The following is a 26,796-nucleotide window of genomic DNA, read 5'->3' as shown; positions in this document are numbered from 1 at the left end:
ACGATGTTGCAATATTGCTTTTATTGGTATTAGCTTGAGATATAATTCTTGAAACCCCCCTCTTAATCCCCTCTAAATAAACTAATCCATTAAGAAGTAGATTAAATCCACCACAGAGGGAACGAATCGCTTAGTCATCGACGATGCCTAAATAAATCCACAAAACTTCGGTCGATCAATCGACGCAACTAACCGCATCGGACCGAATAATTGTCTGCTTGATTAATTATTGAGAATGCACACAGGCACACCACACGCCGGGCCGGGCCCAACCACCAACCAGGCCAGTCCAACCGTCATCGGACTGCATCGGATTTGTTTTGCACTGTGTGAAATCAGCAGGAAACCTCGAGATGCAGATCTTTGCCGACAGGCGAACGGCGAATGAGAATGAGAGGGAGAGAGCGAGAGAGCGAGAGAGCTCAAAACCACGGCTCGGGGAATGAATTATTCACTTAATTAAATGTACATGCACTTTTTGATTGTTTGCATAAATATTTATTATGTGTCTTTGTAAACAGCCGCCATTAATTAGCCGCCAGTGCTGAGCTGCTGGGCCGAGACCGAGAACGTTGTGAGCGAGCGAAGACCGAGCCGGGAAGAATGCATCAAAAGGCGCAAGTAAGCTGCAAATGCTTGCAAAATGTTTTCCCTCGCTCGGGTGGAGTTGAGATTGCAGCAGGGAAATCTGAGGAAAATCCGGGAACGGGCTTTTCACGGGAAAAACTGCTATGAAAATGGAGCAAGCGTAGACGATCAAAGTAGAAGGCCACCACCATCCCTGGCTGGAAAATTCATCATACTCCACACCGACATTCCCGTGCTTAATTAGCCGCCGCATTACTGTCGCATAAGTACTCCAAGTTGTAAAAATGCTGTATTTATCATCGTTCGAGATTTATGGCCGGTCAATAAATCATCTTTATTGTCATGTTTGTTGTTCAATCATTCGAACCCCTTTTTGTTTGAACTTGGCTTATTTCAGCCCCTTTTTGTATTGATCATCACGAAACCATTTAGGTATAGGCAGAATCCTTCCTTCCAGAAACGTCCACATCATTTGCATTAGAACCGTTTCTGTCGCTTTTTTTTATTAGCTTTAGTTGTTCTCTGTGTGCAGTTTTCCCCTATTAATGACACATCCAAGTCGCGAACCAAGCGAACAGTCGGCGCTTTACCAAGCCGATCGCGATCTTACTCGCTGACGATGTAACTCAACTCCCAACTCCCAACAGCGCGCTGAAGATTCTGCTTCAAACCCTCCCTCCAGTTTCCCTCTCCTTCCCTTTCTTCCATCTCTCCCCTCTCCCTTGACCACGTTTGCAATATTACGCCCCGATGCCAGTTGCGCTTAATGCCGACTGGTGCTGCCGTTACTGCTGCTGCTGCTATGTCGTGTAATAAAAGAGTGATGCCCGCGGACCACCCAAGACGCTGGCAAACTCAAGAGCTGCTTGGCGAAGCAGTTGGCGCATGACGACGACGACGGTGGTGGGGAGGCCCGCGGAGGCAAACGGGGACACGGAGGGGGCAGCAAAACACTCACTCGGCCCGGACAGTGAAGGAGCAGCATAAGATAAACGGAACAGAGCTCAACCCATGTCACTGGGGGTTGTACGTACACCCGGGGTACTGTGCTGTGTGCGCAGATCGTGCCAAGCATCCCCCTTGCCCTCTTACCCTATTCCAACCCCCTAGCTAGATGGGATGGGTTACAAGGAAAAATGCATGCAAGTCTCGCGAGGGAGCGCGCGCGCGCACGAGCACACACCGTTAAAGGATTAGCGTCGATTTTAAGCCGTTTTATGAATGTATTTATTTTATCGGAGACTTTGGTGAGCTTTCGGTGGATGGATGGATGGATCGATGGACTGGCCTGGACTGGACGCAGGTTCGGTCTTCATCTGGATGGATGGATGGCTGTTTGGTGAAGCGATACCTGAAGGTCTCGTTTTTTGATCCACAACAATCCACAAAAATGTACGACATTCTTATGAGGTTATTGTGTTTTGGGTTTGTCTTGTTTGTTTTTTGCGATGACGATGTTCCAACGGGTGTCCACTCTGGGAAGTTACAGTGTGCTATAGGCGTGTCCAAAATAATTGCTGATGGGTAAAAATGAGGAATATGAAATTTCTAATTAAATATGGTTTAGATTGAATTTAGGCAACTTTTTCTTACACATGAAGGTATTTTAATTAAATATTTTATTCAAAATTATAGTAAAATTACCAAGAATTAATAAATTAACCAAAGCAAAATATAATTTATTCATTATGCTGGGATTGGATCGTTCCGGGCGAAGGTGTTCATTTGTGTTCATTTTCGTCTCAGTGGACTTTTAATTTTAAAATCTATTATACGTTTGAATTTATGAACCGAGTGAACTGTTGTACCCTGGAACAACCGTTCATTTAGACTTATTAGATTGTTTAACATTTAATTAAACATAGAAATTATTGACCTTTTTAGAGATATTTTAAACTGAAATTTGTATATTTTTCCGTGAAGATCGACGATTTTTTCTCTTTATTCTTAGTAAAAATTTAACTCTGAACTTGCGGTCAACTGTCTTTTTGACTAATGAACGACAAACGTTCCCGCAACGATCAATTGCAATAATTTCCCCTACGCAATGAACACTGGCGCTCTTTTTCTGCACTCGATCGTAAATTTCTAATTACCCTGCCCTGGGATGCGGGAGGAATGTTTGCCTCCCGGCCGGGTCGATTTCCATTTCAACATATTTAGATGTTTATATTATGTTTATTTTGATTCCCACATCCCGTCCAGCCTGCTCCAGTCCAGCCCATTTAATTCCCTGCCGGACGGTCCATCCGTATCCGCCACGGCGAAAAGGCTAAATTATTCACAAACAAATCCTCCAAACGTCAGCTTAACCGAGCCGAGCGTGATGCAAATTTTCTGCATTCTGGTGCAGTTCTTGAGGTTGATTTAAATGATGAATGTTACATGCTTTCGTTCAGGTGGATTATCAATAAGAATACGGCGTTCGTGTTCCTCGGAAGCTTAGACGAGATCAATTTGATTCAAATTTTAGTTAAGACTCTGGCCTCTTTATGATCAACTTAAACCTTCAAATAATTTATTTTACTTAAACGCTTTTCAGACGGGGGTTTTCCTCTGTAAAATTGAGTAAGCTATAAAATAAATAAAAACTAAAGTCCCTCCTCACATCCTTAATCAGCCTCTTCCTGCCTCCTGGTCAGCAACTCGGGAACGATCTTCCTTAAGTCAACAACGCCACAACGCGCGCTCGGGGTCTCACTCATTAGTTGCGTTTCGTGAAGTGTGAAGTGAAGAGCAAACACTGGCCACTTGTCGACGCCTGGTCGCATGGATTGAGATCCGACCGATCCACCCGTTCCGGGGACCCGATTTTTTGGTGCCACCTTGAATTATTTACCCGCGCCAAACAGCGCCACAACCCGAACGCAGACCATTCGCAAACACTCACAAGACACTTTTTGTGTGTGTGTGTGTGTGCGTTGTTTTGTTTCCTTATTGCTGCCTCGACGACTAATTGGTCTCCTGTGTTTGTGGGGTTGGCCACCTCAGATTTGTCCTGTGTGGTCAGCAGCGTAAAACGGTCAAACCAGCACGTCGATCTGGCGGTAATCGTGCGTAGAAAATTGTCTAAACAACCACCATCGAGCCCTTCCTATGGGGCTGAAATGATCACTAATTAACATGTAAATGTGATGGCCACTGTGTGCCCCACGACTCCACGGGGTGGTCACGTCTGTGTCATCATCGCTTCGGGACAGGGAAAAGGTTTATCAAGCTTCGAGCGAGCGAGCGAGCGGACGGACGGACACAGTAATCGGTAGCAATGTGACACCTAAAAGCTTTTTAGACAACGAGCTAAACGGGAAAGCGATCGTCTGGGTTGGAGTTTCCGGTTTTGGTGGTCGCTCATCGTGCCTGGGTGGGTCTGGCCAATGTTTGGAGTAGTTATGTTTGAAGTTGAACCATAGAGAAAAGCTCTATGAAAAGTGAAGTTCAATATTTCTGTATGAAAAATACTGAAAATTGCTAAGCTTAAATCATTTATCTAAAACATTTATTAAATCATTCTTATAGCACATTAATTTGAGTACGATATTCCAAAATTGACACGAAAAAAAACGTTTGGAATTTCCATCAAAAAGTAATAAAATTCGTCTCGCTTATGCTTCATTAGCGATCATTTGCAGAAACGAGCAAATAAACCGACAGGGGTGATCGAAGTGTGTAAACACTGATGTAATGCGCAATGTTTGACTTGAATTTATTATGATCTTGAAGCATTTTCCACACTCCTCACGCTTCATTGGCCCCGACGCTCCTTCCCTTCCCGTCCCTGCAGCCCGATCGTGATAAAATTATTAGTCATGAATTTATTAAGCCGCTGTGTCTGGCGCGCTGTGCACGTACGTAGTGCAGTAATTTATCACCGCAACATTCTCCACCAGCGATCTGGTGATTTACCTAATCCTAATCTTACGCAACCAAATGCCGCTCGGTGTTTGGCGCTCCCAGAAAGACTTTGCTAGATCAAGAATGGACAGCTAGCAAAGGCCGACATCGAGCCGCCAAAAGAAAGGTCCTTTGCCGAACAATATGTTACCCGGGTCGGGTGGGTTTAGGCTGGCGCTGAAATATGACACCTCCGCTTGGGAAAGCCTCACCAAAGCAAAGCCTGACATATGGATTAGCTATTAAAGTCTAAGGGTTGCTCCAGCAAAAAAACAGCCAGGCGTGTCGTGTAAAATGCAGTCCAACACAACAATTATCCCGCTGCAAGCTCTCGCTCCGAACTCCACAGGACAGTGCAGGATCAACGGAAAAGCCAACCCGGCCCATATCGTTCCTTTTTTTCCATCTCACCCCATTCGGTGATCTATAACTATATCACGCCGCAACATAATCACATTAATATTCAACTTAACAACAACAGCACGCTTCCATCGTTTCCATCGCCAAGATCTTCGTGCGATTCGGCTCCCACGCGACCAAACAACAGCGTAACGCCTAGTGTATCAATCCCCATTGGTGGAGCCTATGGAAAGACGCACACTCAGAGAAAAATTGCATGCCTGCAAGATGGCTGGAGTGAAAGAAAAGCACTGGGAGAAAAAGTTTAACCACCGCCCGGGCGCTTGGGCTCATAAATAATTCGTCATTAAATTAACGCCTTGCGGGCGCGTTATGATTTAAACAATTGAATCATATATTTGCTAAATGATTACATGACTTTTGCTTGCTCACTCGCTTGTTTTTCCCCGTGAGCAGGGCCAGACGAGATGAAAGACATTCCGTTTTGTTTCTTTCCATAAATACCGCTACGGTTTTGCATTAACCTATGTTTAGTTATCCGTTGTACCGTGAGGAATCTTAGATTGTAGCCGTTGTTGTTGTTCTCGTTCGTTGCAAACATATTTTATCATTGATTTGTATGTGTTGCCCGATTTTTCCCCCACTTTGGTTTAAGTTTGTTGCAACGAACCAGGGTGTCCAGTTTGTTATGTTTAATGTGGTGTTTCACATCGATTTCACACCAGGCTGTTTGCGATCGTGAACGATAACTGATGGTTGCTGATCGTGCTTGCTGTTGATGTCGACCTGGTGGCATAGGTGACGAGTCGGCCTCCATCGATAGTGTCAGCTTTAGGCCGGGGCTCACACTTTCGCTGACCTTTGACGTTTTTGGTGTCAGTTTGTTCGTGTCACAATCTTGATCAGGGCTGATCGGGTGAATGATAGGTTATGATTGTTTTAAAGATCTTTAATCTGGTGAGACAATGTACAACACTGAGACCTTTATGTGGTGTACACAACGTGACGCTGTGACTCACCTCGGAAGGGCTTGTTTGAGGGATCTACTTTGGATCAAGTTTCGTGAGGTCTTAACACAGTCAGATAGATCAGTGGATGCCTTTCACAGTGCTTTCTAGTAAACACATGGAGTTTTTCAGATCTATCATCGCTTGAAGAGTGTAAAAAACCCTCGAATATCTCAAAGTTCTCAAATTCTCAAGTTTCTTGCTAGGATATTCTTCATAGTGAGTTGTTGGGGACTTGCTATAGTTTATGTTCCTTCAGTGAGCAGTTAATTATGAGTTCAGCTACAATGTTTTTGCAACTTTGAGTTCAGAATTTTATCTTAAAGTTGACGTCTGCATGGTTCATCTTAGTCAAAACCTAGATACTCCATAGAATCTGCAAAAAAAATTAAATCTCCGAAGAATTGCAGCAGACATCGTCTTAGGAGTTATATCTTCTATGAAGCGGTTTCTTCCAGCAGACCTTCCCTTCAAGGGGACCTCGTAGTCCAAAAAGCCTTGTCTGCTATAAAATTGGTATGAGATGGACCTCGTCTATCCAAAGACCTACTTATCGCTTCCCATTGCCCAAACTGAAGAATTCTCATTGCTCAAGCTTCATCCACCTATAGACCTTGTAGTCGTTCTATTGCTCAGCAATTGTTGTGCAAAGCCTCCAAAAATATTAATAATTATTTTCAGGCTTTGAAAGCTAATTCCAGATTCCAGACATAGAACAAGGCTTTCAAAAAAGACTGCTTTTATTGGCAGGATTCGGGTTCGCTTGGAAACTACAATCAAGATTCCATGAGCTACACATGACAAACCTAGTCCCCTTGAGGATTTAGAGCTAAGAAAACGAAAATAAAGCTTCTCTTTAGATAAGAACGAAGTCCAGCATTCCAATTTATGGTAAAGAAAAAATCCAGAATATCAAATATGGTAGACCGAGTTCTCCGAGATTCTTGAGTTAAGTTGGATTGCATCATTATGCTCCATAAGCGTCTGACTGTTTAATGATATAGTTAATGCTATGGAACTTATTCTTTACATAAATAAAGCTCCCTGAGTTCTTTCGAGCAAAATGAAGTAATAAATTATTATTCACTGAATATTGATTGCTGCTCGCATCACGCACAAACTCCTTAAGATAAGCAACGATTTGTGATATTAAGGTCGCGTTCTACTTCCTGTTTCGATTACGGATGCAAACCCCTTGGACCGGAAGTCCTCAAAACCTCACCTCCAGCATAGCTCTATTAACGGCCTAATGAAATCGTTACCCACTAAACGCTCGCAATAAATCGACCGACAAATCAAAGGGCCGCTTTCGGTAAAGTTATTAAGCTGGAAAGTGAGTGTGTTTGTGTGTGCGTTTTATTTTGCTCTGAATAACTCAACGCAACTCCAAAAGAATAGCAATCAACCACTCTATTGACCTTACATTCTATTGCAGTGTAACAGCACGCGAACGCAATTGTTAAAACTCGTAACGCAAACGTTACGTGCGTTACCGTACGAAATAATAATTAATCACACGCACACTGATTTTCCCCCGAGCCCCGTTCGTGGTGGTGGTGGTGAGAAAACAGTCTAACTACACATTGCATACCACGCGCGTTCCCGCAAAGGAAAAGCCCCAAGTTTTCGAGACAAATTTATGCTACAACTCCCACCATTCGCCGCGCCATCGCGCCATTACGATTACGTATCCCAAAACATGGATACCGGACGACGACGGATACTGTGTCGCTGCTCCATTTGCATGAGTCGTTGCGGGTGGTTAGACACAAACAAAAAACACAAAATGGATTCCCCTTGTTGTGAACCAAATTGGGTGGTTTGTTGGTGTGGTTTTGCGTTGTTCACCCGGATGGATTCGAGATTCCATAAATTCATAACTTAATTTCGCGTCCATTTCCGTTTCTCTTTTTTTTCGTTTCGGGGCAGCAAGGTTTAGTTAGCTCGATAAGCGCCTACTTTCGCCTACACGTGGCGATGGTTTCGAGCCAGCAGCTAATGGCCAGCGAGCACGAGCACGAGGCTCCGAAAATGAAACTGTAATTGGAATTGGAATAGTTTCACGTCACTAGCCGGGGACGGTGAGCCTTAATCCACAAGAATCCCACCCGTCAATGCTTATCGAAAAATCGATCCGACTTGGAAACGAGACGATGGCGTGCTTGGTGCTGGAAGTCAAAAACACAGCTACGGCGAGTACGACGAAAAGTTTGCCGACGGGCTTTCTAGCCTTCTTCCTATTTACCAAACCAAAAAAAAAGGTTAAAGAATTACATGATTGTGTTTCTCGACCACCAAAAAAAATGTACAATTGATGAAGCAATTCACTTATCCAAGCATTCCAATAAAAACTGGCACAAAAACCCCCATATACCAGGTACTACTGATCGATCGCTTTATTAAACAAACACCACTAAATAATCCAAAAAACATTCCACCACCAGCAAAAGATCAACGAACCAACCTCGCTTGCGAGTAATCACTTACTTACGCCCGAGAGATCCAGCTGGAGCGACCGGATTAGACCTTTGGGAGGAGGTTTTTCTTTCACATTTTCACCATCCGAAGGCTCCTCCAGGCACCATCATCAAATCAAACAACACGCAAGCCCAACGGTTGAACAGTTTTAATTGAACTATGAATATTTTATTTTTCCAAGTAAGTTTTCTTCCTCGCCAGACCGACTTTTGGTTGTTGTGTTCGGCACTGCTCTGAGCTAACTTTAGCAGTTGGCCGACTTCTCGCTAAACTTTGAGGCCTTCCATGCGGCCATTAGAATTTTTCCTTGCTGCCCATTTGCGTTTCGAGAAGGAAAAGGGATTATTTACGGATAAAGGGTAAAAGTTCGTTCACACAAGTGTCTCTGGACTATACTGCACTGGCGTGATAGTTCTAGCACGGCCCTTCCTACTCTGCTGCTTCTGCTCCACCTAGATATGACTTAATTTTGTTATTCAAAATCGCGGGACACGGACATTTTTTTTTTTGGGGCCTTCTTTTAATAAATTCATTTACAAGTGGCTACATGAGCGGCCTAGTGTCGGTAGAAACGAATGCCGTCGGAGGATTACTACTCCTACTCGACCGCCTGGTTCCTGGTTTTCTTCAAATAATAAATAAGACAAACAGCGCCACTTAGCGTCTGCTTGCGGCCTCGTTACTCGTTACTGTACATGAACATGGGTTGGTAATTTACAGGGCATTTAATAACTAAACTTCGCACATGCAATCGTTCAATACTCACAAACACAAAAACGTTATCATAGTAGTAGTATCATTATTTTTAGTTATCACAGATGATTCGCTTCTTCGCATTGCTCGCCACAACTTCATATTGCCATGCTTGTTTCACGCAGGTTCCAAATAAACACGAATTTCGCACTGATTATTTGACGAATGGAGGTTTTCACGCATTTGCCGCGGTTGCTGATGGACCGGCCGATCCGGTACGGGATTCGGCGGCCGCTGCTGCCGCTGCCTGCATCTCCTGGAGCTCCTCTTCCTCGCGGGTCAACGGGACGGTTGAGTGATTGTACAGACCCTGGGCCATCAGTTGGAGGGCGAGCGGGTTCTTCTGGCCGGATGATTTCTTGATTTTGGCCCGCTTGTTCTGGAACCAGATTTTGATCTGCGCCTCGTTCAGGCCGAGCTCGGCACTGAGCTGCTGACGGCGCCGTTCGGTAAGGTAGCGGTTTTCGGCGAACTCGTGCTGGTGGGGTGATAGAAAAGGGGAGAAGAAAGGCATGCTTTATTTAATGATGTTGATCAGGCGCTTCTCTTAACTCTCAAAGGGAACTCAGTGAGCGGAAAAAAATTAAGAACCGATAGGAGAATAGCCTAGATCCTTAGAATCTTCTATGAACCTATAAGGGCCACCAAGAGACCAAGTCAGTAGACCAAGAGAGACTGAAGAAACAGGAATAGAACAGACCCGTAAAGGACATAGTAAAGCATCGGAATTACTTTTGAGACATATTAGGACTCAAATACATTCCAATGACTTATGATGTCATATAGCCTGTATGGACTATATGAGGCCAAAGTCGAGGTCATAGGATCAATCAGATATTGAACCTCTAGATATCGGACATGGGGCGGTCCGGTGGCCGAGGCGACAGCGGCGCCGGTCTTCACACGGCAGGGCCGGGGTTCAAATCCTATCCAGACCGCCTCCCCGTACGAATGGCTGACTACTTTACTACGGGTAAAATTAAGTCACAGAAAGCCAGAAATGGCAGAACGAGACCTCTCGAGGTTGTAGTGCCAAAGAAGAAGAAGAAGATATCGGACTTAAGATGTAGACAAAGATATCTTAGATGCGATAGATCATTGAAGGAAACAACCGTTTTAGACATTAGAAAGGAGCTCATACCATGGTTGCTGGTCCTTTATTTCTAGTCATAGGCCCTAATATTGTAGTTTGTCCCTTTTTGGTGAGAAAAAGCAGATTCAAGGCTAACGTTTCTGGAAATCGGTGATATTAACCTGAAACTTCTAGTTACCTCCCAAGTATTTAGCCTGGTGGGTTCTTCCGACTCGTTCCGTATCAATAACTCTGGAGCAAGCGTCTTTCAAAATATTCAAACCTACTCTCTAATCGGTGCAGTTAGCACATCTTTAAGAGTTAGAATTTTAAACTCCGTTAAGCACACATTTCCATCTAAATTTCGATGGTCAATGTCAATAAGAATTAGAGCATTAGAGCTCACCTAACAATGGTCAGCACAAAACATTGTACAACAAACGTGAAGCCTACCCACCAAGAAATTGAACCATTTTCCACCAGAATGTGACATTTCACGTTCGGAGGTATTAAATACCCATCGTCGACCGAACTTACCTTTAACCGTGCCAGCTGAGGTCCGCTGAATGCCGTCCGTGGTCGCTTGTCATCGGCTAGGGCTGCCGCTGCGCTCGCCTGTGCCGCACTGGCCGCACTCTTTTCCGCCGGGCTTTTCTTTGGTTTGCGCGTCCGTGGACCTACAACGAAGGGAAGAGGAAGCGGATCGCTCGTTAGCTAAGGGTGGTGATGAAATGGGGAGTTACGTATAAGACCCTGAACCCAGCTGGAACACGTGGAGATCTCGGTGGTTAGTTGCACGAATAATCAAACGGTAGCGATGCGTAATAATTGATGTACAAATAGGCGTTCTCCACCCAAAACCAGCCTGGTTTGGGGTTCCAACAGGAAGCACCACACGGAAGCTGCCGACCCCCGAAGACCCGAAACAACAGAAGAAGAAGAAGAAATAAAAACGGTTCGTCAAACGGACCACCCAGATCCAACGACGGCCCAGGTGCGTTTTTTTTTTTTTTTTTGGGGAAGGATGATGTTTTCCCCGAGCCGCGTTCTCAAGTAACGCGCTCGAGGTGATGGTGCCCTATGGCGCCAAAAGGTGCCCTTTTTTCCTCTCACACTCGCGGTCGGGTTTGCTTCCCAGCATTTCCCAGCAAGCGCCAGCTGGGAACGTTTTACACCATCTCACCAGAGAAGGTGGAAGGCGCAGCGAGACAGTTTGAGTGGCCAGCCGAAAGGGACGCTGCAAAGCTGGTTAAAACTCATAAAAACTCTCGCCACGAAACCGTCGTTAACGGGAGGAAACGTTGGCGAAGGAAAACTCGGTAAAGCGCAGCATCGCATTCGGCAGCATTGCGCCATCGCGAGGTCCCTGTCGTCATGTTTGCGCTCATGTTGTTATGGATCGTTTGTTGTTTGATTTTCCTGAAAGATGTACATAGAGTAGAGGGCTCAGGCCCTTTTTTTTCTCCCCCTCCTTCGCCTCTATACGTGTGTGTGTGTGTGTGTGTGTGTGTGTGTGTGTTTGTTTTGGGTCCCCGGGGCCGTCCGTTCCCAGTGTCAGCATCCCGGAACAAGCATCGATTGCGTACACGGGAACAATAACTCGCCCATTTGTGGTTATTTTTGTTTGTTTATCATATGCACTTGAGCCATCCCGAGCCGAACCCACTACCACCAACCCGTTCGAGAACTCGTTCGATTCTATTCTACACACTACACACCGCTCGTCACGTGATTTCAATCTGTTGAGCGCTGCGCTGCTTCAAGTATCATGTCGTGCATTATTTTATGATCGCGATGATGATCGTTCATGATGATGGTTAAAAGAAAAAACACACGCGCATTACTGGAACTCCGGACCTCCGGGGGGCTATTAGTGGGACTTTTTTTTCCCGGAACGAGCTTCTCCACGCTTGTGGAAAAGTGTTCCCAAGGACTTTCGAGCCTACGCCACAGCGCCCATCAGACGCCATCCTCGATCCTCGAGCGCTTGTGCCATACCGGGTTTTTTGTTTCTCAAGAGGATGCCACAACCCGGAGGACGAGAAACCGGGGAAAAAAAGGTGTGAATGGATCAAGACTTCGTTTTTCTTGTTGTTTTACGTTTGTGTGTGTGTTTAATATCTGTTTTCGTTTCGTGTTGTATTGTTCCACGCTGTCTAATCCCTATCGTATCGCTATCGTGTTTCGAAAAACCCACAAGCACTTAGACCGTGTACCAGTTGATTGAGTAAAACAAATCGCTGGCTGCGTGCCGGAAATGATCACCAAAACATTTGTGTCAGCGATGCATGAAGGTGATAATTTTACACCGATCAGCTTGATCGTTGTTCGTCACGATGAGTGGGTCGTGAGAAAATTATGTCTAACGGACACGATCGATGGAGATTGGACGGGGGGGGGGGGGGGGGGGGGGAAGCTTTCCAATACGCTTATCAGTGTAGATCATCGAACGTGTAGGAGATCTAATGCGTTGAGTTGGAGTAGGTCAAATGGTACTGTCGGTAAAGCTCGAGCCATCAACACGGCCTGGTGTGGGTTCAAATCTCAACTCTAGTGTGACTTTTACAGGTATTGATTTCGGGTTATGTGTATTTCTAGGCTGATGTTTGGATAGACCACGAGAACTCCAAAGGTTTTTGTAGTTAGTGCTCTTCAGCCTATTTTGTTACACTTTATCACATTTTGGCATTAATAATGATCATAAAGCGCATACAATGATTCTCTTTGTTTAAGCAAATACTAATCTCATGACTCAGCTCTTGGACCTTCAAGAATATTCCGATCGCTATGTCTCACTCTGTCACTTAATACGTTCAACCTACTGCTCCACTAGCAGAGCCATAAATCAAACATTCAATATATTAACCCATTTGTCGAGGTCTCCGTGTTGTGTTCCAGAGGAAAACTGTTCCGGTGTTAAAATGATCGCGGGACCCGAGAGGGAAGATAAATATCCATACACAACACCGTCCACCGTCCGTGGCATGGCCATTTGGTGCGTGCTCATATCTCAAGACCAGAAGTACGGCCCAACGGTGATCGACCGTATGTACAAACGGGCCACAACCACAGCATGAGGCGATCGAGTTCCCAGTCCCGTGGTTGTGGGTGGTCCTGCTGGTCGTAAAGTCAACCAATTAGCATTTCTATTACCGATCGCACTCCACCTAGACCTTCTCCCCCCCCCAAGGAAAGGTTCTCGCGGCTTACCAACCGTGGGTAATTAATTGTTTTCGGGATTTCATAAACGATGGTTTATTGCTTCATTCAATTAAAAGCCTTCCCTCCTGGCGTCTAATCGCTCCATAATTCTCGCACAAGCACCACAAGACGCATCTCTTGCAAGTAGGTGTGGTAAATATCTACATCGATTGCTTGCTTGCAGTTTTCTTCCACGGAGTTCGCCAACAGGAATGCGATAAAATCTTCACCAGCGAGAAGCATCCAATCCTTCTATCGCTTGGCTCAAGCAAAAGTGTTCGTCCAGCCAGTGATGTTTCTTCTGACTCTGTTCTGGATCATGTACACAAACACTTCAGGCAAAGTGTTCGAACATTGTCTCTCCATGTTTACTTACACACTATTCCTCACCCCATTTCCAAAGTATTGTTCCTGACGAGAGGGTTTTGTTATCCTGTGTTTTTTTTTTGCTCCATCCAACCAAACGACATGAGTTTTCGAAACGATTTATAGCGTGTGGATAGGTTCGCTGCTTTGTTTTCATTACACATTTATGAAGCTCGATCTCGATCGCTCGATGACGGTTTTGTTCAGGGGCCCAGATGGAAAAGGTTATCATGTTTTGCTTTGCGTGTTGGGTGTTGGCTTTCCTCACTTCGGTCGCTATTCTTTATCCAGCTAATGTTTGCATTTTGCCACCATCGAAGGGTTAGTAGAAGAATGATCGGTACGAGCGCCGTACAAACACTTCACCAGCGTTTGGGTGAGTCATGTTCGGGCGTTGAGAGGTTCTTTCTGGAGGGTGTTGAGCTGAGAGATGAATCTGAGGCTATAAAGACAACAATCTTATCCCTTCTGCTCTAGCTTGTTTCAAAGTGCTTAAGAACAATGTTCAATTATTTTTGTTACTGTTAGTTAATCAATATAGTGGACGGAGCTCATAGAAGGAAATCGTCATACTAAACTGAGTAAAGTCCTAAAAATATTTGAGCTGGTTAGTAACATAACTGATCCCGGATAATATAACAGGAAATTCTATCAGAACATTTCTCTTAATCAAAGACAGCAAAATCTTGCTACTTAATATAAAACAATCAATCCTTCATGAGGCTTCCGTAAGATCCGTCAAGAAAAAAGAAGAGGAAGGTCCTCCAACAGAATTTGACATTTATACTCAAAGCTCGAAAAACTTTTACTATTTTCACCAGAGACTCTCTTGGTCCCAAAGTTGTCCAACTAAAGTCTTTGGCCAGAAGAGGTCCCTTGCCCGGGTTATTCTACTAGATGTCTAGTAGTTAACTCTCCCCTCAATAATAGACAAGGCATCGGATAATAAGGTTATGTAAACAATAAGGTTATGTAAAAAATAATCCCCCTTATGTCCATCTTCCATCTTATACGGATTCTAGCCCTCGAAAGGCTTATCTGACGAGATCAGAACAAATATCGATTATACTTGTAAATATAAAAACGTTTCTCGTATTTACTAATTTTATCACTTGCTTCTTCAGACAAGAAATCCGAAAAACTCTTAATGCTACAGATTCCCATCACTCATCGATCCTTCTTCGGTTGCGAAAAAAAAGTGAAATCAAGATACGAGATCCCAGGGATTCCTTCGTCCGACGGTATGCCAAAAACCTACCCGGTTCCGTCGTGGGTGGTCTCTCCGCCCCATTAACCGGAATTTGCTTTATATCGCTTTATTGTAATTGCTCCTGACGGCTGTGGAGCGACTGTTGGCTTCGCCGTTTCGGTGAAGGGAGAAAGGATCCCGAAAAAGCCCTCCCGATCCGATCGGGACCTCAGTCAGCGGCAAGATCACGTTCGCAATCAGTCGAAGCTGGGCCGATGTTGTTTGGCCGGACTGATTGTGCCCGCATCCATAAGCGGGCAAAAATGCGGCAGCAAACACACACACACACACACACACACGCACATCGATGGTTGAAATGGTCGCAACATTTTTATGTCAGCCACGGACCACGTACTTAAGAATGTATGAAAATGTGTGCCAACAGTTTGGGGGGGGGGGGGGGGGGCTGTTCTTTATTCGCAAAATGGAACGCTTTTCTACACGACGTCAGTGGACAGGTTGCAGAAAGTGGCGGGTCGAAGTCATCCATTTTGAGTGTGTGTTGAGTCGTGATGGAAATGAGATTGCCGTCGGATTAGTGACTCTGAGATCCTTGGCCAAGAAATGATCCTCATTAGTGAGAGAACAGTTTGGGACGATTATTTATCAGTATGAGTCGCTGCCAGTCAGGTGAAGAATAAAATACGATCCATAACTGAGGAATGTGTCTTGAAAAGCTCTTTCGAAAGTCCTTTCGAATCTGGACTCTGGACTAAAAGTCTACCTATAAACTCGGCTGGAGCAATCACCTCACTTTCCCTTATAAATACCCAACTTATGAACCATTTCACTAACCTCTCTGATGGTTCAGCTTTATTTTGTTACTTGAAACCCAAACGAATAATCGATAGTTTATTGATTATTTGTCCGGCTGTCCGCAGCCAGGCGAAAGCCCACAGCACAAATAAACGAAATAACATTTATATCACAGCCTATCGCACTAAGCAGAGACACCCGTCAACAAGCCCGCAATACAGAGCCCAACGTTCGCCGAACGCTCGTCCCGCTGTCAAGGAATTTTCTAATTAAAACTTAAAACAATTAATTAAATCGAAAACTGTTCAATTCCGAGCCACCGATGCCTTCCAGGAATTTGCAGCATGTCATCTCACCAAGGAAGTGAAGGAAGAACTTGCCCCGAGTAGAAAGAACCATTTCGAATAGACGACTCTACTCAATATGTCTCAATCGATCGAAGTCCTTTACCGGAACGACCTAACTTGTCCTAGTGCCTTGCAACTCTAACCGATTCTGAAATCATTTAACAAACATTCTTTAGCTCCTTCAGACGAGCGAGACTTGCCTGGGTTTTCCGGGGCACAGATCTCGACTAGGACTCTTCAAGTCTTTAAGAGCAAAAAACGATTACAAATAGAACAATTTTAGTGACGTCCAAAAACACCTCCTAATGACATCTGCAAACTGTCAAGCGGACTCCAAAATTGAAACCACAAATAGAAGTGTAATGGGCGTGCATCCTTCTCCAGAAGAAGACCTGGTCCGACCGGAACGTTTGTAACCATTTTCAAGAATCACTCCTCCACGCAGAACGAACTTCGACAGCAAGTCCAACGCATTTCCAGGGGGAATGCTACACGTCCTGAAGACGTTTCAGGAAAAAGGCTTTCGCCCAAAACGTGGGTTAGGGGTTGGGTAGTAGAAATTAGCTACACTTTTACGACAGTCCCACACACAGTCGACAGTTTCGACTAGTTATTTTAAGCAGCTCCCGGCAAGTGGCCCCGAACTCGGGATGCTGAATACTCCCCCTCCCCCCACCCCCTCGCGACTAGTGGCAATTGAAAGTAATGATACTCTTCGACGTTTCGCTGGAAGCGTGTAGACGACGAGCTGCTGATTCATGTACCGGTGAGTTATTTGGCTAAAATTTAAATGCTTAATTGCTTTGCTCTGCCCTGCTCCACACCATGCCCATTCCCTCGCCAAGTCTATACCTCATCGGACCGCACGAAAACGGACAAGAAGTAATGAGCCAACATAAATCTTGCCACCGTAAAATCTAACAACCTCGTAAATGGATCGGGTCGTTGGGGATCGGAACGAGGGTTACTTTCGGTAACGAACTCTTTCTCCATCTCCATCTCCCCCGGGGTGTTACTACAGTGTGCAGGCTACCGACTCAATTCCCTGGCAATTGCTTGTCTTTCCTGGAGTGTTTCGCCTAGAGTGGGAGGTACGTACATCGGTCGGAAGCTATGAAGCCGCCCCCCTCCCGAATAGTAAAAGTTTCAAATTTTAGCTTCAAACCCTTTTTTCTCAAGAGTCCTCGGTCGTCGGTTTTTGGCCACAAAAGCCCCGAAGCCCTCGAAATGTTTCCTTTTGCGCCGGCCTGTGTGAAGATGTTGGGTGGCGGTTGAATGTTTTGGTTTTTGGTGTAAGGTGGGATGATGATGGCAACCCGATCGGCATAAATAATCATTCAGACTGTGTGTTTCGATGGTGAAACACCAACCGATAGAGTGCTGATGATGCTTTGTTTTAAGTGTACCCTACAGCAAGAAACACGATTTCCGATCGGAGTTTTCCTTCTTTTCTGTTTTGCCTGGAACGGGTCACACCTACACACACACGCGATGATTACATGGAACTCTCGGCCCGGAACCGCTCCTTCTTGGGCTGGGAGGCCTCAAAAAAGCGTGCACCTCACGCGCAACAGAGTTGTCAAACAAATCACACGAATTAAGCCATTTTATGGCAATACACAACAACAATGGCGGCCGACTCGGAGGACCACCCCTGTAGGTTGTGCAGCTGGTAGTGAAGCTTCGAAGGTGTTGAATTTGATTTAATTAGCGACCGACAGAGTGCACTGTGAGTTCCTGAGAAAATCCGCGACACCATTTTGCTTGACAGGAAGAACCGTACCTTAATGTGCCGAACGAAACCTGAGCCCCCAATGTGCAAATCAAAATTCCACTCCCCGTGCCGTGTATTTGAATATGTCAAATCTCTATGCATGGTTTCGGCAATCCGCTTGGAACACAACCAAGGTTCGGCTTACGCGGTGTGACATGCCATTCTTCATTCCGAAGATCCACCGTTCGTCGCTCGCCCTGCACGTCGACTCAATCTCTTCAGGAATGTTTCACCATCATTCATGTATGTTTGTCTCAGGGCTCGGTAGCCAACACGGTAGGCAGAAAATTTCGCAAATCATTCATACCCGAATGCTCGACATTCATTTGCTCAAGAGCAGCGTTCAGCGCACCTTCACACAACCGTGCATAAAGGCCAGGTCTCACGAGCGAGCCTGGCAAGAAAAAGTGCTTAAGCCATCTCTAGCTTTAATTAACATTTTAAGCAACGGCTAAATTGAGCGTAACAATTAACTTCGGAGTTTTTTTTTCGCGTGCTTGCGTGCTTCTGTGCTACTACTGCACGAATGAAACTAGCGGTCAGACTTCAGGACTTCGATGACACTTGGGCGAAGAATTATGAAGCGTTGTAAAATGTTTCTCGCACACCCACTCTAACCAATGTCGGGGATTGTTTTTTTTTTGCAAAACTATTGAGCTGCACACCGATTTACGCTTCCAAAAGTAAAGTACACTAATGTGAGGTATTGCGCAAAATCTTCAACCGGGTCTAACCGGGAGAACTCATCGTGGTAAAAAATGCGAAATTAAGAGCACCGGTGAAAATGGATTAATTACATCGACTTGGCAGCTCGACAACGATCGTGGCGATAGAGGATATGGAGCGGGGATCGTGACGTTGGAACGGGAACGGGGTTCGTCGTGACACGAACCGTGATGATGACGCACTGCGACACATTCACCAGTAATTAAGCAAATGCGAGAGCTGCCAACGCAAAGGCACCGGTTCCTCGGTGCAAGGATGCACAAACTCCACACACAGGCTCCCGCTCTCCCAGTGTATGTGTGTGCACTAATTGCACGATCGTTTCGGACAGGGTGCTGCAACTCCCCGTGAACTCCCCGAGAGGGAGTTGGTAGAAACACACAAGCGTACACGCACAGCCAACAGGAACCGAATATTATGCGCTCCCGTGAACGCGGTGTGTGGTCCACCAACCACACCGAGGGCGAATACGATGACGAAACGGATAAAAATTAATTGCGAAAGGAAGCGGCAATTATTGACGTTGACATTCTCGCGGCGAACTGCAACGTGGGGAAACTCTCGCCAGCGGGCGAACTGGGTGGTGAAAAGTCTGTCACGCTGGGTTCGGAAGATCTGATTGCAAAACGGGATGCGTGCGGTTGCAGATAGTCTCACAGTCCGGCCACTGCAGCCTGCTGCACGCCGTCTGGAGACGTGCAATCGACTGTGAAATTATCGCACCCAGCCTCGGATGGATGGCGATGGGTTTTGGAGCCTTACTCTAGATGTATTGCATTATCCAGACATGAGATTCTTAGTAAAAGGTCTAGTAATTCGCCATGTTCCACTAAAAGCACTCTATGTTAGGCTTTCTTTCGCCTTGATTTTCGCCCCGTCTCGTGATTTCGCCCCATCTCGTTTGACAATTGAAAAATAAAATATTTCAACCAAGTTCGCTGCATGTGCTCTTGATCGTGATCACGTCATTACCAACAGGAATCGATCGGGATTGGTGTGAATGGAGCATAAAAAAAAAACAAGAGCCGCCACTCGCACTGTGGGCAGCATTAAGCGAGGTGACAAAAAATTTACACTCTGCTCAACCGCACAAGCGCGGGTAGATGGGTAATGCGATACGTTGACAATTTTGTGATGTATGACATGAAAGTGATATTTTACCTTAAGCACATTAAGCCCCGCAGCACTTCGTTCGGCTGATTGAAGGCGCTGAACGGCCCAAAACCGGATCGGCGTGTCCGTCAATAAATGTGTTAATGTACTAATTAAATTGGATTTTGTCGTTACCCGACATCGACAGGATTTACTTGAGGCGGACCGGCGAGCAAGCGGGGCCAACCATCAAACACGGGTGACCTTTATCGGAAGTGACAATGGGATCACACGTTGCTCGATCTGCGCGGGATCGGATGCGGCCGGTCGTGCAAAACCGCAGCGAGTCGATGGGATTCTTCGGTTTCGGTTCCGGCTGATCCTCGTAGGTTCGGTAATCGATCTGACCTTCGGGTGTGAGGATTTATGAATGTTCGTCTGTCACTCGCTAATACCATCTGACGTCTTTTGCAGGTGATGGCTTGATTCCGCAATCAACACCAAACAACGCGGACCACTGGATCTGTTGCATGTTGTAATACTTACGATTATATAGTTTTGCCATAATAGTCTTGTAGAATGGAATGCTCGGGGCGAGTTACTTACTTCTTCCTGTAAAAGAGAGCGAGAAAGAAAATAATTTTAGTATTTTTATCCTTTTTATTGTCATAATTTCATCGCTACTCTGCTTCTCGAGATAATCCTCCGAAAAACCTCCTCGACTTGGTCCTGCCTAAATCGCAAGAAGTCATCAAATCCCGCACTCTATTGAGCGGAAAGATAGCACGCCCAACTCCATGGCTTTATACACACCCCATTCACCACAAATTGCTTCCCTTAAATGGAGAATGATGATAGCACTTTACCAGCAGCACAAGTTTCCCGGTCGCCCTCGGGGGACCAACAGTGAAATCATTTCAATTTGCCGTTCTCAAAACTTTTCTTCCTCTTCCAACAAACTTCCCTTCTCGAAGCAGGAATGCCTTCACCACCTTCCCGAATGCTACTGTGACCTTCAGACGGAGGAATGGAAGGAAGCGACCGGTGTCGGTGTAATAAAGCAATAATAATCCTCAAATTAATCCAATAAAAATTTACTCCTGGCACCCGAAACGGGCAACCGATTTCGAAATTGCCATTCTTCGCTGTGAGTTTGTGTGGGGACCGACCCGAGATCTCGACAGGTCTGTATTAAAACCTGTTAGCAACCGGGGTTTGTTGGAACAGTGGACGAAGTTTTTGCGGCCAAGAAACCCATCAAGTTCGGTCCTTCCCTACCGCTTTGCTGTGGTAGAACAAATATCGTTCTTGTGGAACACGTGTTCCGTGCCTGTCTCTTGCGCAAAGGGTGGATAAACAAACAGATCCCCGGGTGTAGGGGATTTAAAGAGTGTCGTCAGGACATCTCCTCTCCTACGTCGGGTGTGGCGCGATCCGGGAGCGTGGTAAGAAGTGGTTTAATCTTTATTGAATTACACGGGTATAAAGTGACATTAGCGTGTCGTTCGAAGGGGTGTGATTTTCCCAACCGGCTGCTGGAAAAACGGACCGAAGATAATACGGCCAACACACCCATACACTTGCTCCGGAGTTTTATCAAACGGAATTCACACCCTCGTCTGGATGACATTGTTAGGGTTATGATTTTCTTCCTCTTGCTTCACATCCCTTCACACCAGCGCAGGGCAATAGCAGGCAGGATATGTGATAAGCCGGAGTTGCTATGCTTAATAAATCAACATTCGATTCGCCCTTCAAGCGAGAAGCTTCACCAGGAGGCAGTTTATTGGAATTCGAGTCTTCGGGTGATGTCTCGCCACGGTGCAGTTGCTTCAATCGCTTGCCCAAACATTTTTAAAGTGTCAATCCGTCCCTTAAACCCAGGCGCAATACGTGACGACGCAAAAGAGTCTCACAGCAAACAGAAAGAAAAGCCAGCGAAAAACACTTTCACTGGCGTCGGTCGGGAGGTTTAAATCCGGAGCATAAGGTCGTCCGTCCGCCCGGTGCCCTTTTATTGGGCGGAAAAATCAATGATCTTGAAGCGAAAGCGGCTGCAATAAATCTTCGTCTCCATCTACGGCTGACAGGTCAGGATGGTCTTTCTTCTGGTCTGCTTTTGGGAGAGAGAGAGAATCCTCCTATCCTGTTGGGCTTACTTCGCTCCCGCTCGAAAAAGAATCGATTGACTTTAAACAATGAAACAAAAACGGCGGAAAGAGATCACATACCACGGCACCAAAGAAAAGCCCCGAACCGCGGCACGTCTCGCACGATACGCTTCGTAACCTTTTCCACTTCGGTTGGAGCAGCTCGGCAAATAAAAATGGCGACAATCTGTAGGTGTTGATTTATTGTTTATTGATTTTACACGGCGTAACAACGTCGTCAACGCCCCGATCTTACAACACTATCAGCTCTCAGGCTCAAGCTGAGAGTGAGCTGATTGGAGATTGGTCCCCTTTTTTTCGGACCAAACACCTTCATTTTGTCTGTGACTGTGAAGTTTTTTTTTTGGTAAATTATGTAAAGTGCTTCGATTCGATGTAGGAAAGATTTATGAACTCATGCCGACACCTTCCAAGGTAGATAAAGGTAGGCTTCTTATTTGGAGTCACTTGAGTTAGTTAGCTAATATCTCCAAAACAGACCTTATGGGTCTGTTGCTTTTGAGTCATTTTATAGGTTCCTCCCAACTACGACCGCACGTTGGGATCCTGCCCTAAACACGAGACCGCAAATCGATAATCGGCACGCAATTGTCGAGGCTCCTCCATCATCATCATCATATCGTTTTGGCAGCATGTCACCGTTTGACAACCAATTGATATATTTACTGCCGATTCGGTCGTAAAGAAGGGTACTTTGCTCGCCAACCGTACTGTTTCGGAGTATCCCTCAAAAACGCTGCCCTACACTGCACATGCTCGAGCTCCGGAACCAGAGCCCGGTGAAGGCGATACCGTAGGGGGTCAACATAAACAATCATAACGACCCGGTCGGAACGTGACGACGGTGAATTCCTTACGAGACAGGTGGAATGTCTTTATGAGTGAGCTACTCCACAACGGTGTGCTTCCCGCATCGAACGAAAACCCTGGGACCCCTCTCTCGTACGTTGCTCAAGACCCAAACCCTGGAAACCAGGAAAAGCCAGCGAACAGGAAGAAAAACGGTTCCGAAGTAAAAAAGGTAAATAAATAAAGCAGCCAGCAAAGAACAACATGGTGGAGTTTATGACCCCCCAGGAAACGACCGATTTTTCGTATCGATTTATTCGAAGCATAAATCTGCGTTGGTGGATCGTAAATAGTATGAATTATGACTTTGGCTTCGGAGGCCGCGTCACCCGGACCGTGTCTGCGATAGGGCGGCAGAGTCCTGTTCCGTGATCGTGACACGGGGTAGGAAGAAACACACGATCGATTTGAAGGCTGTCGGATACGAGAGGCAACCATTAAAGGTCGTTGCGTGGGTGCGAAGCGTCTTAAAGCAGGCCATTTTTGACCTACCAAACTAGTGCCTGTAATTCAGACAAGTTTAAAGACGCGATTGTTCACTCGAGAAGAGCTCTTGACAGAACGAAATGGAGCTGGAGATCAAATGTTCTAAAACACTTGATTATTGGAAGTATTCTTCAAAATATTAGACTATTATCAGGGAGTTTATTAAAGCGAATTACGCACCTCAGTACAGCGGCCCACTGGTACGGATTTATCCGAGGCCAACGAAATGCCAACCGAGCAAAGATCTCCCGTGCGCCAAAAAGATCTCACTCGAACCCAAATCCCGCACACAACACAACCAAAAGCTCCTGCTGCAAATGGCAGTAGGCGACGCAATATTTTTCATAATGACAGTTTAATGGCTTTATTTTTGGTCGATTTGTTATTATTTATAGTGACACTATCCAGTGGCCCCCGCCCCCCAACAGCCAGCACCAGTATTATTTCCAAGCTGCCCCAACAATAACTGAAAGTGGTCCACAGCCACAGGGACCTTTCGACCGAGCTGCGAAAAGGTTCCAGTGTCCATGTCATGTGCAGACCCGCTCTTCGGGGACACGTGGGAGATAAAAGGCAGGCCTGAACGAGCGACTGAACGAGCGACTGTTGTGTGCTTTTGTAGCACACTGGAAGGTAGCAGACATTGTGAAGTGCGTTTGCTTATAAATCAGGGATTAAATGTATCGAATATCGGGCGAGTTTGTGTGTGCGTAGTAAGGAGCGAATTTATGTCACCTGGAAGGTAGTAGTTTGAGGTTCGGACACAACAACGACCCATCGGACGGGCATGTCGTCATCCGGTGGACGTCTTTATAAGCTCCTTCTGGTTCTGCTTTTGGATGTCTTGGCCTTCCAGTTTTGACTTCCTGGACTTGATTTATCTCGTAGTTGAATAATCCAGCTTCTTTTGCTCTGTCAAATCTTTCGAAATAGTGAGATCCCATTTTGTTGATGGTCAACTCAATCAGTTTTTGAAGCTATTCCATCTAGCTCGAGTAATTCCTTTCCTCAATTAATTAATTATTTATTAAAAATTCCTTAAAAATCGAATTTATGTTCAATTGTCAAAAAAGACAGTGTCAATCAAACACCGCTCTGATCCCCGAACAAACGGTCCACACCCGTCAAGACTCGCTCAAAACATAGACTTAATTATTGCTCGCTTCATGTCAACTCATATCAACATCAATCAACCGACGCATCACTCGGCCAGCTCCATCCGCCAAACAATGGCAATAATCATTTTCATTCAAAACAAGACACGCAAACACGTTTAACATCATACTCACACCGATTAACAGCGCCACACAAGTACTAAAAATACAGCTCCATCGGCATCATCGTCGACTCGGATCGACCGAACCGCGAGATAACTCTCAAGATACTCGGCTAATAATAATAAGGAAATTCTTCCACCACCAAGAGACGGTGAAAAATCACTACCGAAATTCAACGACTTTTTCCTCGGCAGGGACTACGAAAGACCTCCCCCTCCTCCCCCCAGAGCATAACAACATCGTCAAAATCTTAATTAGACATAGTTTAGTAACTAATTATTTGTATTTCAGGCTCTCCCTATCCCGGTGTAAATGATCTCGTCTCTGCTCGCCTGCTTGTAAGTCTCGTCCGTTCTTCAACGATATTCGGAAAAGCGCCATTCGAGCTTCATTTCTTGCGAGAGTTTCAACACGACAGAAAAAAAACCCATCATTGGCTAACAGACACCGGGAAAAGCGGGGCGGGATTCGGGATAAAATGTAATTTCAAACGGAATCTGTCATGTTTTTCCCGCACTCGTACTCAGGATTTTCCCACTTTCCCGGGTGCAAAAACCCACGAACAGCATCACTATTGCAGATTTGAACATTTAATCCTTGTCCCCGGACGACGGAACGAATCGGGCGACTGGTCCGATCCAAACCGGACGGGAAGGAAGAAAATGGTGCCTGACCCTCCGCACCGGCTACAAGTGCAAGCGCGAACGACCCGTCTAAAACCACTTCGTTTTCATTTCAAACGTCACATCTTAACAAACTGTCATGAAGTTAAATTTAATTAAATCCTTCATGTCGCTGTGTCTGTTTTCTGGCTGTATGTAGCCCGAAAATTGAACCTGCTCGCTCGCCCAGGGTTCTGAACGGGCGTCCGGGACTACATTTTCCATTCGTTACGTGGAAATTCGTTCCGGAAGTTGTGCGTGGTAGTTTTGCGTTCTAAATGTTAGATGCAGTTTAGAATTCCTAGTCCTGCTATTTTTCTCTCTCTCTCTCTCTCTCTCTCTCTCTCTCCCTCGTGAGCTCACTCTTCTAGTTGGTCCACCGGATATTATCACACTTTAAATGAGCAAAGTGCAAACAGTCATCCGTCAGGGTGAAGCGTGAATGAATTCTAAACGCAAACGAGGATCGAGTTCTAAATTTGCACCGAAAACTCACCAATCATTCTACTGTTTCATCAATGTCAGGACACGGTGGACAACTGCTGGCCGAGTAGGGCCGAAAACAATTAGTGTCCTGGCTGGTTCAGCGGTACTGAGGGCGAGTGTAATTTAATTGTAAATTTATTTATCGGTTTAGGCACAACAAGCAGCGGTCCTCTATCCAGCTAAAAGTGAACACCTCTCCACCGATGTCACTGTGGTGAACGAAGCTTCTCCTTGTTTGGCTTGCGATATGTGGTAGAGAAAGGATCATTTAATTATGATAACAGTCTAAAAACTAACCTCAAAAGAGGTAATATCAGTATCACCTTACAATCCTTTGTCTAAACCATATGACCTTTCCCCAAAGAATCAATAGCGTTTAATTGAATAATCCACTCACTCACTTTTAGCTAGATTACTTTGAACACCCTTTGGAAGGATCTGCAGCCGATGATAAGGCTAATCGTGTCGGATCCAGCACACCGAACCGCTACCATCGATTCCTTAATCGACTGCTCCGGACGTCTCACACCATTCGCCAGCCCAAATGGCAGTCATATAATACGGAATTCATGAACTTCTCGTGCCAGAAGTGAATCGATCGCCCTTTTTCGAACGACCGACCACGGCCACTCCTTGGAAGTTTTTCCCAATGCTCGCTCGCTCGCTCGCCCATTTCCAAGGAACACCCCACTGACACTACCAAGGAACCGATTCCATTTAATGGACGATTGCTTCCGATAGCTTCCTTTCCAACCACCGCCTTGCGTGCTGCCCCATTCGGACGACTTTTATCTCTCACATAACATAATGTTTTCACACTCCGGAACAACGGCACATTTTCCCCCATCGGTGGGGTGGAAAAATGGAAAAGGATGCTCTCGAGCAAAAACGGACGCTCAGCTCCGTTCTGCCACCCGGCGCAAAAGCGTGTAATCGTTTCGACATCCTTTTTTCCTTGCCAGGGTGGCAGCGTGGTGGTGTGCGTGGTAAACGGCAATGATTTTCAATTTTCTCACCCATGGCAACCGGCCAACCCATCTCAAACCCGGCAGCAACTGAAAAATTAGGGCTGTTTACCCTCCTGTTTGCTGCTGCTGCTGCTGCTGCTGGTACGCGCCCCGTTATCCCTTCTTCAACGCATCCGAGGGTAATCGTCAGCATTGTCAGCCACTTCGCCACCCTCGGCCGCCGACGGAAAATGCTAA

General features: G+C 45.7%; 1 protein-coding gene across 1 annotated transcript in view; it reads right to left on the bottom strand.

Moving 5' to 3' along the window:
* Positions 1-8,462: 8,462 nt before the first annotated feature.
* LOC118513810 (homeobox protein invected) overlaps positions 8,463-26,796 on the bottom strand; it is a 61,239-nt gene continuing 42,905 nt past the window's right edge. The window contains exons 2-4 of the mRNA XM_036060038.1: positions 20,267-20,272; positions 10,687-10,826; positions 8,463-9,555 (exon numbers count right to left, since the gene is read on the bottom strand). Coding sequence (XP_035915931.1) covers positions 9,253-9,555; positions 10,687-10,826; positions 20,267-20,272 — 449 coding nt within the window. The 3' untranslated portion in view covers positions 8,463-9,252. The remainder of the gene's footprint in view (positions 9,556-10,686; positions 10,827-20,266; positions 20,273-26,796) is intronic.

This window comes from Anopheles stephensi, chromosome 3 (genome assembly GCF_013141755.1).
Source record: "Anopheles stephensi strain Indian chromosome 3, UCI_ANSTEP_V1.0, whole genome shotgun sequence".
NCBI classification, from domain to species: domain Eukaryota; kingdom Metazoa; phylum Arthropoda; class Insecta; order Diptera; family Culicidae; genus Anopheles; species Anopheles stephensi.
This window is presented reverse-complemented; position numbering and strand designations above follow the sequence as displayed.